Source organism: Rattus norvegicus, chromosome 1 (assembly GCF_021556685.1).
Source record: "Rattus norvegicus strain SHRSP/BbbUtx chromosome 1, alternate assembly SHRSP_T2T, whole genome shotgun sequence".
Lineage (NCBI taxonomy): Eukaryota > Metazoa > Chordata > Mammalia > Rodentia > Muridae > Rattus > Rattus norvegicus.
Window position 1 is genome coordinate 75891417 of NC_141534.1, and position 16901 is coordinate 75908317.

Sequence of the window (16901 nt, forward strand, 5' to 3'; positions counted from 1 at the left end):
TGTGTGTGTGTGTGTGTGTGTGTGTGTGTGTGTGTGTGTGTGCATATGCTTGAGACTGAAGTAATGTTGAGGTCAGAATGTGCATCAGAAGGCCCTCAACCTGAAATCAGAGGCAGTGGTAGCTACCATGTGGGTGCTGAAAACCAAACCTAGGTTCTTTCCAACACCATCAAATGTTTCTTATAACTGAGCCCTCTCTCTATTACCCTCAAGTAAAAGTTCATACTACAAAAAGAAAACAACAAAATACCAAAAATGTGGAGCAAATGTTGTATAGGGAACACAAACTGCATAAAAAAAACTTCAGGGTATTTGAGAATGCATTTCATGTATTTGTGATCACAGATTGTGGTGTTTGTGTTCGTGATAAAATATCCATGTTAAAGATCTTCGAGTATCCCCTCTAAAGTGAAGAGCTTTGTGTTTAAAGAATCACTTCCCCATTGTGTTTCTCAGTTATCATCTTGATAGGCAAACCTACAGTCAAAATCAGAGAATTATAATAAAAGAAGGTGACAAACTGATAGGATATCACTGACTCATAAATTGTTACTGCTGTTGTCTATTTATACATATAATTAATAAAAAATGATATCTCCAATTTATTATAAGATTCAGGATGCAAGAAACAAGAGCACAGGAGAAACAATAGAAAGCTAAGATGAAGTCCAATCTGTAATCAATAGAAAAGAAAAGATCTAAGGCTTAGTTTGGAAATGTGGTCATTATCATAACTCAGCACAGAATTACACGAAATTGAAGAACATTCTGTTTCTGAACTGCCTATATAAGGGAGTCTTCAGGACAAGAAAAAAAGGTGTTTAGTATAACCTGGATCATGGTGTCACTGAAAATGTGTCCAGTATGATCACTTTGAGAGCTTTGAAGCACAAAAATTGAAGTATGCAACCTACCATCTTTCCTTAAGATAGAGATCCATATATTAGTCCATATAGGAAACAGGTTCCTTATAGACTGGCTTTTATGAGTTATCAAGGATATGTTGTTATTTTTGGCTGATTTGTCAATGAATATATGTGACTGAAAGATCATAGGAGATGACGAGGCATGATAGAATGATTTGGACACATGAGAGGCAGCTTTTGTTTTCTAGTTCAGATTGGCACAAGACTGTCTTCACCCTTGACTTAAGAAAGGAATCAACCTGTATGGTGGTAGCACATACCATCAAACCCAGAATTCTGGAGGCAGAGGCAGTCAGCTCTCTGAGTTCAAGACTAGCCTGCTTTACAAGCAACTTTCATAACAGTCAGAATTACACAAACCCTGTCTTGAAAAAAAAGAAAGAAAGAAGAAATGAAGGAAATTAGTAAGTAATGAAGGAATTAGTAAGAAATGAAGGAGGAGAGAGAAAAGAAGGAATGAAGGAAAAGAGAAAAAAGAGAAAGAGAAGAAGGGACGGATCAAGAGAGGGTGGGAGGGAGCCAGGGATGGAGGAAAGAAAAGAAGTCAAGGCAGAAGGACTTCATTGGTATTGGACTTTTGGTGCTGTGCCAAAACATGATACCATGATCATGTTCTGGTAAGAAAGGCTGCAGACTTGAATTACACAGAATGGTATGCATATAATACGAATAAATAAACAAATCTATGTAATACTTATAGTTGCCAATTTACATTTAACTTAATAAAACAGCAAAATAAAACAGTGAATATTTGCGAGAGACAATAAGATTTCAGTGGACGTGACCAGTATGATCATTCTATACCTTCTCATGCAAGTACTATTTCTGTGAAGCCAAAGAGCCTTTTCCAGAATTGAGCGGAGTGACCTCACATATCTGAACACAAAAGAGGCATTGCACTGTGTGGATGTTTGTCAGTGCTGCTCTTTTCAAAATATTTCTTCTTTCTTAATGAAACTGAATGCAGGCGGATACCTAAATACTTAAATCTCGAGAAAAAGGCACAAATACTTCTAGGTCATTCTCATTCAAGGAGTCTCAAAGGTCACAGCATTTCTTTAGTTGAAGCATCTTGTCAATAACTTGTAATTGTTTCCCATATTCACAGATGTTATAGGGCAAGTCCCCTGGTCTTATCTTCATGGGAATGTGCATGGCCTCTCAGTAAGCACAAACCCAGGTAGGCAGAGCTTTATAAAACTTTGAGGGAACTGAGAAAGGGAATAACACTCGAAATGTATATAAGAAATACTCAAGTTAATAAAAAAAAACAAAAAAAACAAAAAAAACAAAAAAAAAACTTTGAGGGATAATGATTTTTCATGTGACTCCTGTTTGCCAGTTTGTGTCCTGAATGATGTCATATTTATTACATGGATGATAGTCTGATTGAGCACTAAAAGCATAGATAAAGAACATGTTTGAGTTTTTTTTTTTTTCGGACATTTCAGTGAACTCACACCTCAGTCCGCCTCAGAACTCCCAAATATATGATGACGTTTGTTTGCATCATGGTCTCACACTGTAATTCCAAAAGGGTTATTTATGTAGGGACTCCAGTGCTATTTAACAAACAATCTAAACTGAAACTAATTTCTTCCTTCCTTCTTTCCTCCCTTTCTTTCTGCTTTTTTGCACCCTGCCTCTCTCCCCTCCTCCTCCTCTGTTTTCACATGTGTGCTTTTAACTAATGCAATAAAAATTACAACCTTACATTTCAGAAAACTTTCAAAGGTGAAGCAAACTTGAAACATAACAGAGTTAAAACAATAGTATAAGGTTCCCAAAGTTCCCTTTAATTAACCAAAATCAGACCTCTACTGCATTGCTGAAGGGAATAGAGCTCTTGGTAAACATTTCAGAGATTAGTCCACATTTTCCTTGTGCGGGGCATTTATACATGAAGTCCTGCTCTCATTAACTATTGTACATTTTGATGTTTTTATTACTTTATATCACGGTGTGAATACATTGTTGTTCTCAGTACTGGTATTTGAAAATCTGGTTTTAAAATGATGATCTAAAATTGTTTACACTTAGGAAAACACTTGTAAATAACTTCCCTGTTTGCCAGATAGAAGAAAAACATCCAATGTGGAATACATTTTTTATCATTCAGTGATATTTGCTAGAGCAAGACCATTTTTGAGGCATAATTTTTACTACTACTTACTAAGGAATTCTTTCTGAGAGGACTCTGATTTTGAGAAATGAGAAGTGGTACTATGCTGGTCTGTATCATGACTGTGATCAATATCCTCAGAGTCCACCATTGTAGGTGATAGTGTCTGTTGTGCTCTGTCAGTCTTAGACACTCTTCATCACAGTCTTTTGACTTTGAGTTTATTGTCTGTATTGTCTTAGCTGCTTTTGCTTGCACTCAGGGTCATGTTTTCCTGTGTCCAAACACAAGACAACTAATCTTGCTTTTCTTTTTACTTCCTTCCTTCCTTCCTTCCTTCCTTCCTCCCTTCCTTCCTTCCTTCCTTCCTTTCTTTCCCTCTTTCTTCTTTCTTTCTCTTTTCTCTCTTTTTTCTTTCCTGTAATCTTTTCTTTCTTCAATGAGATTTCCTAACTTTTTCTTGGAATTTCTGGGCACTTTTAACATTATAATTTTTCTGATCTTTGTGGGTCACTCTTGCTCAATTAGCAACATTTTCTTTCATCACTCTTTGTTCCGTTCTTCCATCTTCTCCATAGTGACTGTGACCCACAGAGAACTTTGGAATGTGCACCTTCTTTTTCTATTCCTGTAACCCCCACCCTTTTCTTTGAAAAAAAACTATGTCATCAATTGTTCTTTCCTGCATGTCTCATCTTGGCCAGAGTTTCCAGCTTCTCAGGATTTCCTGAGAAATTTCTCAACCTTTTCCATCAAGATTTTTGTAGCACTTCTAGAACTGAGTTTGAACTGGTAGATCTTCTTCCTAAGTTGCTTTGCCACTTGCAGAGGATACAGATATAATTGATTCTGCTCAATGTTTGGTGCCAAATGCTATTCAACCTCTTCTTCCTGAAGGCTATGAACAATGTTGAGGTCCTCCAGCACAACAAAATCTCCATATACTTCCTTCAAGTTGTGAACCCATCAATGCTCACTCTGAAAATGGCAGTTGCATGGGTTCAAGGCATGGTGACCTTGGTGCATGCCCGTCTTTCTGTCCAGCAACAGCTCCAGCAGCAATGGCTGGAAATCTCTCAGTGCCCAGATTGGTATGTAAAATTCTAGTTTTATAGGGATTAATCATGGGCTGCAATGAGCTTGTATGTGTACTCTGCAAGGTAAAATTCCCATGATTGTTACTGGATCCTGTCAAAAATGAAACGTATTTGTGTAGTTATTTTTAATATTGAGATTACTAGAACCCAGTGGCAATTTCACCTAATACGCTAATGTGCCTGTTGGTGTCCTTGCTCAGTTTTATTTGGGCATCCATGCTGAGTCTTCTTGTGTGTAGATCCTCTGAAATATCTAGAAGATTTCATCTCACAGCAGATATCTGTTTCTCTGCCTCTTAGAATCTTTCTGCCTTGACTACCACAATGTTCCCTGAGCCTTGAGTACAGGAAATGCATCATAATTGGATCAATTGGAGCTTGCCACAACACAATCATATGTTTTCTGCTATTTGATCAGTTGTGGATTTTGTTGTTTTGGTTTGTTTTCTTTCGGTTTGGTTTGGTTTGGTTTTGTAAAGTCTCCTGATGAAAGGGTTAGAAAAGAGATAGCTCATTCTCAGGCTAAATTGAAGATGTCCCCAGGTGAGAAAAAATTGAGAAATCTTTGCCCTGTCTAGACCAGAGGAATATTTTGATTTGTATTACAAACATCCATTACTTATCTATTAACTATATATGAAATAAATATTATAAATTGATATTTTATGGTTTGTGGTAACAATTGATGTTTTCTATTGTGTTGCTTTGTGACTAGAAAATATATTCTGGAAATCTTACATTATATTTGCTTGTACAGGGCTGTCACATTTCATTATTTCTCACATCTCAACATCACATCACACCAAATGGTGCACTTTGTATGAAACTAGATAGCTTCCCTTCCATAAATATCTGCATTGTCCGGAACTGAGCAATCTCAGTGTAACATATATGGAAAATAATTCTTCTTGTCAAAAGTTTTGGGATAAAATTTTTATATGGTGTATGCAGGCCTTGAACACCTGACCTTAGAGGACCAATTGTTTCAGTCTTTCAGTAGCTCCATGGAATAAAGGCTTCCTCATTCACCCAAGGCCGCAAACACTTGTCATTGTTCATTTGACCAGAGAATTATCATTGGCAATATTCTAAAAAAAAGTGTGTCAAATCACAGCATGGACTCCTGGAATCTGACAATCAGAATCATTTTTTTGTCTCAAACTACAATTGGAATTCTAGGAAACTTCTCTCTTATGTTCTACTACCTAATCCTTTACTAAAGACAAGGCACATTAAAACCCACAGATTTGATTCTTATGCACATAATGGCAGCCAACGCTGTGATCATTCTCTCTTCAGGAGTGCCCACCACAATGTCAGTTTTCAGACAGAAGCCATTCTTGAATGATTTTGCATGCAAGCTCCTATTGTACATTCAAGGATTTGGCAGGAGTGTGTCCATTGGTGCCACCTGCCTTTTGAGTGTTTTCCAGGTCATGAAAATCAGCCCCAGGGAATCGTGTTTGACAGATCATAAAATGAGAACTGCCAACTACATTTGTTGCTCCACTTCTCTCCTCTGGGTTTTGTATTTGTTGATACATTCCACTTTCTTTATGTACACATTTATCAAAAGAAATAGCAAAAATATGACAAAAGAACTAGAATATGCATTCTGCTCCATTGTAGGGCAAGATGATATCATTGAATCACTCTATGCTGCACTGGTGTTGTGCCCTGAAGTGCTCTTCTCTGTGCTCATCACTTGGTCCAGTACCTCCATGATTGTCATTCTGTACCGACACAAGCAGAGGGTTCAACACATTCACAGTTCTCATGGTTCCAGCAGAAATTCTCCTGAGTTCAGAGCCACTCAAAATATCCTGGCCCTGGTGTCTGCCTTTTTGGCTTTTTATACTCTCTCTTTAATCTCAAGAGGCTGCATTACTTTTTCACATAATCACTATTTGTGGCTGGTGAACATCACTCCCATTGCTTCTCTGTTTTTTCCCTCTTTTGTACCCTTTGTTTTTATAAGTCATTACTCCATTGTGTCCAGATTCTGTTTGGTCTCGACATTAAATAAAAACCTCTTACTATTATTTTAAATATATAAACAATATGTTCTCTGTGTATGTTCTTACTACTCATTATGGTCAACATGTGAATTGATGCTTATGATTGCTATCCTGTTCTTTGTACTTGACTGCGTCTATGCTTGTGCCAAATTGTCTTTATCACTACGGCTCTGTGGAAAACTTTGAGGCCAAGTATCTGTGTTCTTTCAGCTTTGTTTTTATTTCTTAAAATTGCCTGTTATGTATGGTCTTTCCTGGCTACATACTAATTGTTGTAGTTTTCATTTCAACATGTATGTTATGACAGCAGAATTATGATAGGAATTTCATTAAAACTATAGGTTAAATGTTTGGGGAAAATTCCTGTGATTTAAAATAGATTTTTTCCCTCACACAAAATATCTTAATTCTGGTGTCCCTGCTCTCTAGTCCTTTCAGTTCCTCCTAATCCCCTGCCTCCCATCTGGATATATTCCCTTTCTGTCTCTCATTGGAAAACAATCAGGTTTCTAAAGGATTGTTTTAAAAGGTAATATAAAGCAAGAGTTAACACGTTGGTGTTGGACCAGATGAACAAACAGAAGTAAATGAGCCCACAAGAATGCATAAAAATTAGAGCTCTGCTAGCTTTGACACTCAGAAATCCCCCAAAATGCTAAACTGAAAGGTATAATATATATCCTGAGGACCTGAAGCAGACTTTTGCAGGCCCTATGCATAGTGACTCTCTGTGAATTCATATAAGCTTTGATATTTGGGTTTTCACCCCATGTTCCATATTCTTTATACCTCCTTTCCATAGGGTTCCAAGAGCCCTGAGAGGAGGCATTTAAAACAGACATGCCATTTAGCTCTGAATATTCCAGGGCCTCACATTCTCTGCCTAATGTCTGGCTGTGTGTCTCTGTAATTGTTTCCATCTGTTGATGGAGAAAGTGCCTCAGATAATAGCCCATCAAGGCACTGGTCTGTGAGTATGACAAAATGTCTTTAGAATTCAATGTATTGCTACTTTATTTTTAAACTACTATCATTTTTGTTTACCTGAGATCTCTGAACTATCTTGTCTGCTATGGGTTTCATCTTGTGGAATATCCCTTATGTCAAATCAGATACTAATGGTTCCATCCAAAAGCTTTCTGCCATCATTACCATTGTGTATTTTGAAGACAGGACAGCATTGTAGAACAAAGAATTTCTGGCTACCCTGTTGTTCACTTTTCTGTTTTGATAGCCTTCCTTTACCAAAGATGCTAAACATAGGGGTGAAACTTCTCTAAGAGATATGGAGGCACTTTTTTTTCAGCAATGACCAAATTGCCATAAACTTATAAAGAGGAAAGTATATTTTTATGTAGGTTGTCTGGGGATTCCAATCAGACCACTTTGGCTAACAACCCAATCCCCGTATGGAAAGGTTCATTTGGTGACAAGAAATGGCCAGTTGTGACTCAGTCCCTAGCATGATTTAGGGATTTCAGTTAGAAATCACTTCTCAGCCATTCGGCATTCCTCAGCTGTGAATTCTTTGTTTAGCTCTGAACCCCATTTTTTAATAGGGTTATTTGTTTCCCTGCGGTCTAACTTCTTGAGTTCTTTGTATATTTTGGAAATAAGGCCTCTATCTGTTGTAAAACCATTCTGGAAATCAGTCTGGAGGTTCCTCAGAAAATTGGACATTGAACTGCCTGATGATCCAGCTATACCTCTCTTGGGCATATACCCAAAAGATGCCTCAACATATAAAAGAGACACGTGCTCCACTATGTTCATCGCAGCCTTATTTATAATAGCCAGAAGCTGGAAAGAACCCAGATGCCCTTCAACAGAGGAATGGATACAGAAAATGTGGTACATCTACACAATGGAATATTACTCAGCTATCAAAAACAACGAGTTTATGAAATTCGTAGGCAAATGGTTGGAACTGGAAAATATCATCCTGAGTGAGCTAACCCAATCACAGAAAGACATACATGGTATGCACTCATTGATAAGTGGCTATTAGCCCAAATGCTTGAATTACCCTAGATCCCTAGAACAAACGAAACTCAAGACGGATGATCAAAATGTGAATGCTTCACTCCTTCTTTAAATGAGGAAAAAGAATACCCTTGGCAGGGAAGAGAGAGGCAAAGATTAAAACAGAGACTGAAGGAAAACCCATTCAGAGCCTGCCCCACATGTGGCCCATACATATACAGCCACCCAATTAGACAAGATGGATGAAGCAAAGAAGTGCAGACCGACAGGAGCCGGATGTAGATCGCTCCTGAGAGACACAGCCAGAATACAGCAAATATAGAGGCGAATGCCAGCAGCAAACCACTGAACTGAGAATAGGTCCCCTATTGAAGGAATCAGAGAAAGAACTGGAAGAGCTTGAAGGGGCTCGAGACCCCAAAAGTACAACAATGCCAAGCAACCAGAGCTTCCAGGGACTAAGCCACTACCTAAAGACTATACATGGACTGACCCTGGACTCTGACCCCATAGGTAGCAATGAATATCCTAGTAAGAGCACCAGTGGAAGGGGAAGCCCTGGGTCCTGCTAAGACTGAACCCACAGTGAACTAGTCTATGGGGGGAGGGCGGCAATGGGGGGAGGGTTGGGAGGGGAACACCCATAAGGAAGGGGAGGGGGGAGGGGGATGTTTGCCCGGAAACTGGGAAAGGGAATAACACTCGAAATGTATATAAGAAATACTCAAGTTAATAAAAAAAAAAAAAAGATAAAAAAAAAAAAAGAAATCACTTCTACTATAGGAAATTTCCATACTGCCCCTCAAATGGTCCTTAATTTCAGCTGTCTCTGACCCTGTATTGCTCCATTGCATCCCTCAACATTCATCTCCTCTTGATTCCTCTGTTCCTGTTTCCCACTTCATTCATAACTATCTATTGTATTTCTCTATACTAATAAGATCTACTGGATGCCCTAATCCCTTACTTTATATTTAACCTTTGTAGTTCTGTGGGTTGTATGTAGATTATTTTCCTTGTCTTAAATGTTAATATCTACATATAAATGAATACATGCCATATTTGTATTTCAACATCTGGATTATTTCACATAGGATGATTATTTTTATCCATTTGTCTACAAATTTCATGGGTTTATTGTGTTGCTGTTGTTGTTGTTGTTGTTGTTGTTGTTGTTGTTGTTGTTTTGTACTCCATTGTGTAAAGGTACCACTTTCTTTATTCATTCTTCTGTTGAGGAACCTCTAACTTGGTTCCAATTGCCTGCTATTATGAAGAAAACAGCAATGAACATTGTGGAGGAAGTATCTCTATAGTAGCCATTTATTGGGATAAAACTCAAAAGTGGTAAAGCTGCTTCTTGGGGTAGATTGAGTCTCATCGTCGTGAGTGGATTCTGTTTGTACTTCCAGCAGGAATTGATGATTATCCCCTTTAATAGACATCTGCATCAGCATTAACTTTCTCAGAATGATCATCAGAGCCATCAATGGAGTGTTAAAGAGCCACATCATACTGCACTATCTGTTTACACATCTGTCATGTTCCATTACAATATTAATCAATCTGCAAACATACACTGTTCTAGTGAGGCCCTGTATTTAGATAATTCATTTTAGTACATTTCTTTTTTTTTTTTTTGGTTCTTTTTTTCGGAGCTGGGGACCGAACCCAGGGCCTTGTGCTTTCTAGCCAAGCGCTCTACCACTGAGCTAAATCCCCAACCCCCATTTTAGTACATTTCAATGAAGCTCCTTATCAGATTGCGACTTTAGATACCCACAGTTCTATATCAACCTAATTAAAATAAAATGATTCCATTTCAAGGTCCCCAAGATCTCAGTAAATTACCTTATAACATATAATTCTAATCTCATCACAATACCAACTACACAGGCCTGAACTTCATCATCTAAATTATGGATAAAGCTCTGGTATAAACCACCCCAGAGCACAGTTCATATTCATCTGCGAACTTCAAGAAATACGAAACCAATCATGTATTCTCAAATAAAGAGATGGTCCATTCCATAGTTATATGCATATTATTTCTAAAGAAGAGAAAATCAAAGGAACTAAAAGAAATGCCCAATCCCTTGTTATATGTTGCAGCATCTTACTGAGCTTATACCCAAAAGACGCTCCAGCATATATCAAGAACATATGTTCCATTATGCTTATAGCAGCCTTATTTATAATAGCGAGAAGCTGGACACAGTTCAGATGCCCCTCAATAGAAGAATAGATACAGAAAATGTGGTACATTTACACAATGGAGTACTACTCAGCTATTAAAAATGATGGCTTCATGAAATTCACAGGCAAATGGATGGAAATAGAAAATATCACCTTGAGTGAAGTAACCCAGACACAAAAGCTCACAATGTCCATGATACAAACCACAGACCATATGGAGCTTAGGAAGAAGGAAGACCAAAGTGTAGATGCTTCAGTCCTGCATAGAGTGGGGAACAGTATGATTAAGTAGGTGCAGGGAGGGGGAAACTGGGAGAGAGAGGAAGGGGAAAAATGGGGGGATAGGATCAGGTATTGAAAGGGACAGGAGAGAAGTACAAGAGGGTCAGGAAATCAAATAGCAATATATAATAGTAGTGATGGGGAACTGTAGGTAGCCACTGGAGGGTCCCTAATGCCAGGGAAGCAAGAGGCACGTAGGATCCAACAGGAATGACTTTAGCCAAAATGCACAGCGATGGGGACATAGAACCTCTAAAGACTACCACCAGGAGATACGCACTGCCCCCAGTCAAAGGGTGGGTCTACCCCCCATCTCATAGTTTTAACCAAGAAATATTCCTATCCATAGGAAAGACAGGGAAGAAAAAAGCAGACACTGAAGGAAGGGCCATCGGGGGACTGCCCCACCCAGAGATCTATCCTATTTGCAGACACCAAACCCAGACACTGTTTGCCAAGATATACTTGGTAACAGGATCCTGGTGTGGCTGTTCCCTGGGAGGTTCTGCCAGCACCTGACCAGTGCAGATGCAGATGCTTGGTTCCACCATCAGACTGTGCTCAATGACCCTGGTGGGGGAGCTGGCAGAAGAACTAAGGGAACATAGGGGGATTGTAACCCCATAGAAAGAACAATGTCGGTTGGCTTGAACACACAGTGCTCCCAGGTACTAGACCACCAACCAAGGAGTGTACAGGCAAGGATTCAGGACTCCAGATATATTTGTAGCAGAGAATGGTCTTAACTGACATCAATGGGAGGGGAGGCTGTTTGTCCTGTGGAGGTCTGATGCACCAGTATGTGGAATGCTGGAGCGGAGTGGGTGGGGGAGCACCCTCATAGAGGCAAACGGAAGGGGGAAGAGGGCAGATGTGGGATGAGAGGGTTCTGGAGGGGTAACCAAGAAGGACAATATCATTTGAGATGTAAATGAATGGAATGATTAACCAAATAAATAATAAAGAAACAAATAAACAAATAAAAAGTGTTCAATCCAAAGAAAATCTGAAATTTCAACAAGTTTGGCAAACTCAACAAGATAACAGAGTCTGGCATTAACTGTGGCTAGGCCTCTGAGAACTGGGCTACCATTTACTCAGCCAAACTTCAATTTTATATGCATTGTTCTTTTCGATATGAGCTGATGGTGCCTTTACGAGGTTTACCCAGGATTTATGTCCTTAATGCACTCACACCTTTTTCCAGATATGTCTGAGGAGTTCCCGCCAACTTCCTAAATGCTCTCTGGTTATATTAAGGGAAGCCTGAATCACAATCTCTTTAAAGACTTTGTGTGATAGACTGCTCTGACTTTGTAATCTTGATATTAGCACAGCTGTTTCATGGTACTGTAAGCTACTACTTCAGAACCTACTTTCCGACAATAAGCGCCTTTCATTTCTGTTACTTTTGTGATTAAGATGGGTGCCAAATTTCCCAAATCATGTCTTAAATTTTTTCTCTTCACACCATTGTATTCCTTTTACTAAAGAATTTCTGTTTAAAACGTTTTGTTAGAAATCCATAGGAAAATCCATATATGAATATCTATAACTGTTGCTTTTTTAATATTTAGCAGATGGGGCTGGAAAAATAACAGATATGATAAACTGCTAATTGTGGTAAATCTATACTACCCATGATAAATTATGAAGGCTGTCAAAACACATAACACAAATACATGTCAGATTAGTTATACAGACTAATAGGAGACAAGATATACATAAAAAATTGGTAGTCACATTTACAGAAACCTCTTAAAGAATTAATGAATAGTAGAGTCCATGGCATGAAGAAGGGCACTGAGAAGAATCATGAAGCAGCACATAACATTATAACTTTTCAGTGTTAAAACATCACTGCTAGAGTAGCTTTACAGTATAATAAACAAATATATCAAACATAGAATATTGAGTATTTTGATTATACTCGATAAAACGTTTATTTAAAATTCCAGATCAGAGGCCGGGGTGGTGTCTCAGTATTTAAGAGAACTGATTGCTCTTCCAGGGGATAGGAGTTCAATTCCTAGCAACCACATGGTGGCTCACAACTATCTGTATTGGGATACAATGCCCTCTTCTGGTGTGTCTGAAGATAACCACAATGTACTCATATACATAAAACAAATAATTTTTTGAAAGTATAGATCACTCAAGTCTACTGGTAAATTAAGCAAGTGGACATCAATATAGCAATTCTAACATCTTACCAAATAAATGCCTTAGGAAAGTGCCCTTCGCTGGTGGTAAGACATAATGTTCATTTCCACTTGTAACCAAGAATTCTATCTAGCTATTTATAAAAGTTACATTCTTGGATCATATCCCTGCTCTTTTGGGGTTAGTGCTTAAACATCAAAGACATTTGGCAAAGATGGAAGACATACAAATGTTGTGGAGGGAGTGATGCTGAACTTGTTATCTGGTACTAAGTAAGTGATACAGTACTTTATAAAGAATTCTATGAACCCTCCGGTAACACACAGCTATCATGAGTAGAACATTTAGGAATTTCTTTACCATGGGAATTTCCCCTGCAGTGTTGAAATTTCTCTGTAATTCCAAATATTCTCCTCAAACATGCAAGGAAACATAATGCATGTGCTAAAACTGAGACACATAAACCATTCTGCTGCCATACGCATGGCAAGTTGTCACAGTATCAATTAGTGAGCCTTAGGATAACTATGAAATCTAGTTAGTTGTCAGATACTGAAAAACTTGGAACTACTAAATTGTTTATGATGCTGTTTTTTAACAGTACAGGGTAACCGAACTGGGGACTGTTCCCCAGCAATCCACTGTCATATTTAAATACAAAATTGTTTCTTTCTTTAGGTTGTCAGATTCTCACACTGCTTTCAGTATACTCTATCCTCCCCTTAGATTAAAAGTAACTTCAATTCTAAGGCATTTATTATTGGAAATTTGAGTAAAAGGAGGCAAGTGCTTGTTCTGTCTGGATGACTTATAAGATGGGCAGAGCCCATTACATTACAAAGATCATAAAGAGCTGGGAATATGACACATGTCTAAACTCTCAGCTACTGAAGAGGCCAAGAAAAGAGAAGTTCAAGGCTAGCTTGGGAAATAATAATATATTAAATAGGTAAAAACAACATATTTTACAAATAAATAGCATCCACTAAATAAAACATTTCTGCAAGCCACATAGAAAGAGTATCTTCGATCCCCTTGCCTAAAGATTGGCCTTGTATACAGCTTTACAGTCAGATGTGACAGATGGAGGAAGCTTATTATCATGTGCTTCACAACTACTGTAGGGACTGGGCAAAGTAAGTAAGTCTTGTCTTCCCAAAGATGTGGGAGTGACTACACTGGAGTTCAGATGGTTTCAACTGTACCTACTGAGTGACAGAAATCTGGGTATTTACTTGCTCTGGTCTGAAAGTTCCTAGATGCCGTTCCTAAGGCATCTCCCTGATATATTATTCACTACATGAGATTTAATACATAACTGAACACAAAAGTGTGCATCCCTAATGTAGAATTGTGGCATGAATCTTTTGGTGCCTATTCAGGTGGGAGCTAAAGCTGTAGGCTTTCCCACATTCACTGCATTCATATGGCCTTTCTCCAGCATGAACTTTCTGGTGCTGAACAAGGTGGGAGGTTCAGATGAAATCCTTCCCACACTTGCTGTACACAAATGGCCTTTCCCCTCTATGGACCCTTTGGTGTGCAATAAAATCAGAGTTTCTACTAAAAAGTTTCCCACATTCAGTGCACTCAAAGGCCTCTTGTGACTTCTCTGATGTTTAATGAGAATATATCTTTGCCAGAAGGATTTTCCATAATCACTGCAACCATAAGCATTTTCTCCAGTGTGAATCCTCTGGTGTTGGGTAAGTTTGACTTTGCAACTAAAAGCTCTCCCATATTCTCTGCACTCATAAAGGCTTTCTCCACTATGGATCCTATAGTGCTGTACAAGTGTATCTTTATGGCCAAAACATTTCCCACACACACTACACTTATAATGCATTTGTCCAACATGAAAGTCCTTCCCCAGTCTCAATGCTCCCTGAAGTCTTCTTGCTATGGATGGCCTTTTTTTCATTCCCAGTCACATTATTCGGAAGGTTCCTCTGCTCCATCTGATGAGTAAGGCTCTGCATGAACTTCGAAATTTTTAACAAGGCTTTATTGTTCTCTTCTTGTGAAGAATTCTCTATAGTATGATATTTTAGGTTCTGGCCAAAGTTTTCACATGCCCTGCATGAATAAATTCTAAGTGCATGGATTGTTCTGTGGTGTCCTTCCAAGTCCAAAAGGTTATTTAAAATGGGGTCACATATGTTACAAGGGTAAGATGTTTGTTCCAAGAAAGAGCCTGCTTTAGGCATAGTAGCATATGCCACTCCTTCAGAAATGTTCTTCTGAGAAGGTTCCTCTTCATCGTTCAGTGCCCACCAATAACCTGAAGGCAGAAGAACACTGGTGACGTACACTTTGAAATATATGTGACTTAGTATTACTGTGATGAAACACCATAACTAAAAGCAAGTTGGGCAGGAAGTTTAGCTGACTCTTCCATGGTACTGTTCGTCTCTAAAGGAAATCAGGACACAAACAGGACAGGAAAGAGGCCATGGAGTAGTGCTGTCTACTGGTTTGCTCCTCACAGTTTGATCAGGCTGCTCTCTTATAGAAACCCTCCAGGAGATGTCACCACCCACAATGGCTGGGCCCCAAGATCACTAATTTAGAAAATGCCTCACAGCTGAATCTTATAGAAGCATTATCTCAGTTGAGGTTTCCTCCTTTCAGATGACTCTAGCTTGTGTCAGGTTGATATAAAACTAGCCAGGGAATATGTCTACTTTTAAGTTCATAGGGTTTTCAAGAGGACAAAAGCACAATCATGTTTATAATCCTGAGATAATCTGTATAATCCTGGAATCCAGTGATCATAGACAAGGGAAAGCTGAAAGATAAGACAAGGACTGAAGTTAGTACAAGGAGAAAAAGTAGTCTCCACATTAGTTCTCTAAAAATGACTTTTAGAAAGGCTTTGTGTGACTTCTAGTAACAGGTCAGATTTATGCATAAATATATATCCAGGAATATTTGAATTAAAGTCAGTGGTTTATATTCAAGGACTATTAAATGATTATGTGTACATCTGATGATCTTAGTTCAGTCCAGTGACTATAGTTCATTCCAATATTGGAAAGGACTGCAGGGGAAGCAACATAAGACAGATGTATTAGAGTAGGATAAGAAAGCCCTGTGTCATATATTAGGACCGGAATAACAAACTTATCCAGAAGGAGAGGAAAAGTAGAAGGTACGGCATCTGGTGTTGGGATCAAATAGTAGTGTATTAATGGAGCTCTGTGTATTCAAATCCTGAATTCTATGCCCAGATAGCTGGTTGTGTTCTTGACAATGGCATAGTTAGCCATCTCTGATCTTTAAGTTATGTAAAATTTGTTTTGCAGTACCACTAAATGCTTAATAAATGTTGATCAGCATATTATCTGGACAGAAGAAAACTGAATGGGACTTCCAATCCCAGTTAGAAAGTCATAAGGAGAGATCAGAGTGAAGAAGGACCATGAGGAAAGGAAGATATAGAGAGAACATAATGATTCATCATGAGTTGCCAAGGGAGTCTCCATGACATACATGGAACAGAACAAGTCAATGCAAAACTCATACTGAATATAAAGGACCACGTGGCTAGAAAGCAGGCAGCCTTAGAGGTTCAAATAGCTCAGAACCAGTCCATGTTAGGCATGCAGCTTGTTAATAAACTTAATAGGTCCTTATGTCAAATATTTGGTAGTTAGAAAAGGAGCAGATAAGTCTACCATCATTAGATTACTGCCTACAGTAGTAGATACAAGACAGATTTCTGATGCTATCTGAAAGTCATGTCCTCCTCCAGGTCTTACCGAAGTTGATCCAAGCTCTTTCTGCTGTCCTTAGAGGCATGCCCTCTCAGTCAAGTGCCAGGACTCTTCTGTTTGCCACAGTTCAGGATACATAAAAGATTAGGAAAATAGAAGTCACCAGAGAAAGTCTTGGTGAGGATAAAAACTCATAAACATAAATGGAAGGAGGATAGAATAACATATAGCCTATCATGCATGGACAGACCAGAGGATTACATGATCAATGACTATGATGACTAACACCTATATTTGCTGACCCAGGAAGATGTGAGACAAATGTAGAACATGAAGCCATGAAGTATCCTGACTGTGGACAAAGTTGTGTAACCAGAGAGAAAACATCTACAGTGATG

General features: G+C 38.6%; 1 protein-coding gene and 1 pseudogene across 1 annotated transcript; one reads left to right on the forward strand and one right to left on the reverse strand.

Moving 5' to 3' along the window:
• Positions 1 to 5251: 5251 nt before the first annotated feature.
• Vom1r63 (vomeronasal 1 receptor 63) lies at positions 5252 to 6193 on the forward strand. The gene is given in 1 exon segment (XM_087602967.1): positions 5252 to 6193. A coding segment is annotated over 1 exon segment (933 nt). The 5' UTR covers positions 5252 to 5260.
• Positions 6194 to 14165: 7972 nt separating this feature from the next.
• LOC148007201 (zinc finger protein 134-like) lies at positions 14166 to 16588 on the reverse strand (annotated as a pseudogene).
• Positions 16589 to 16901: the final 313 nt, after the last annotated feature.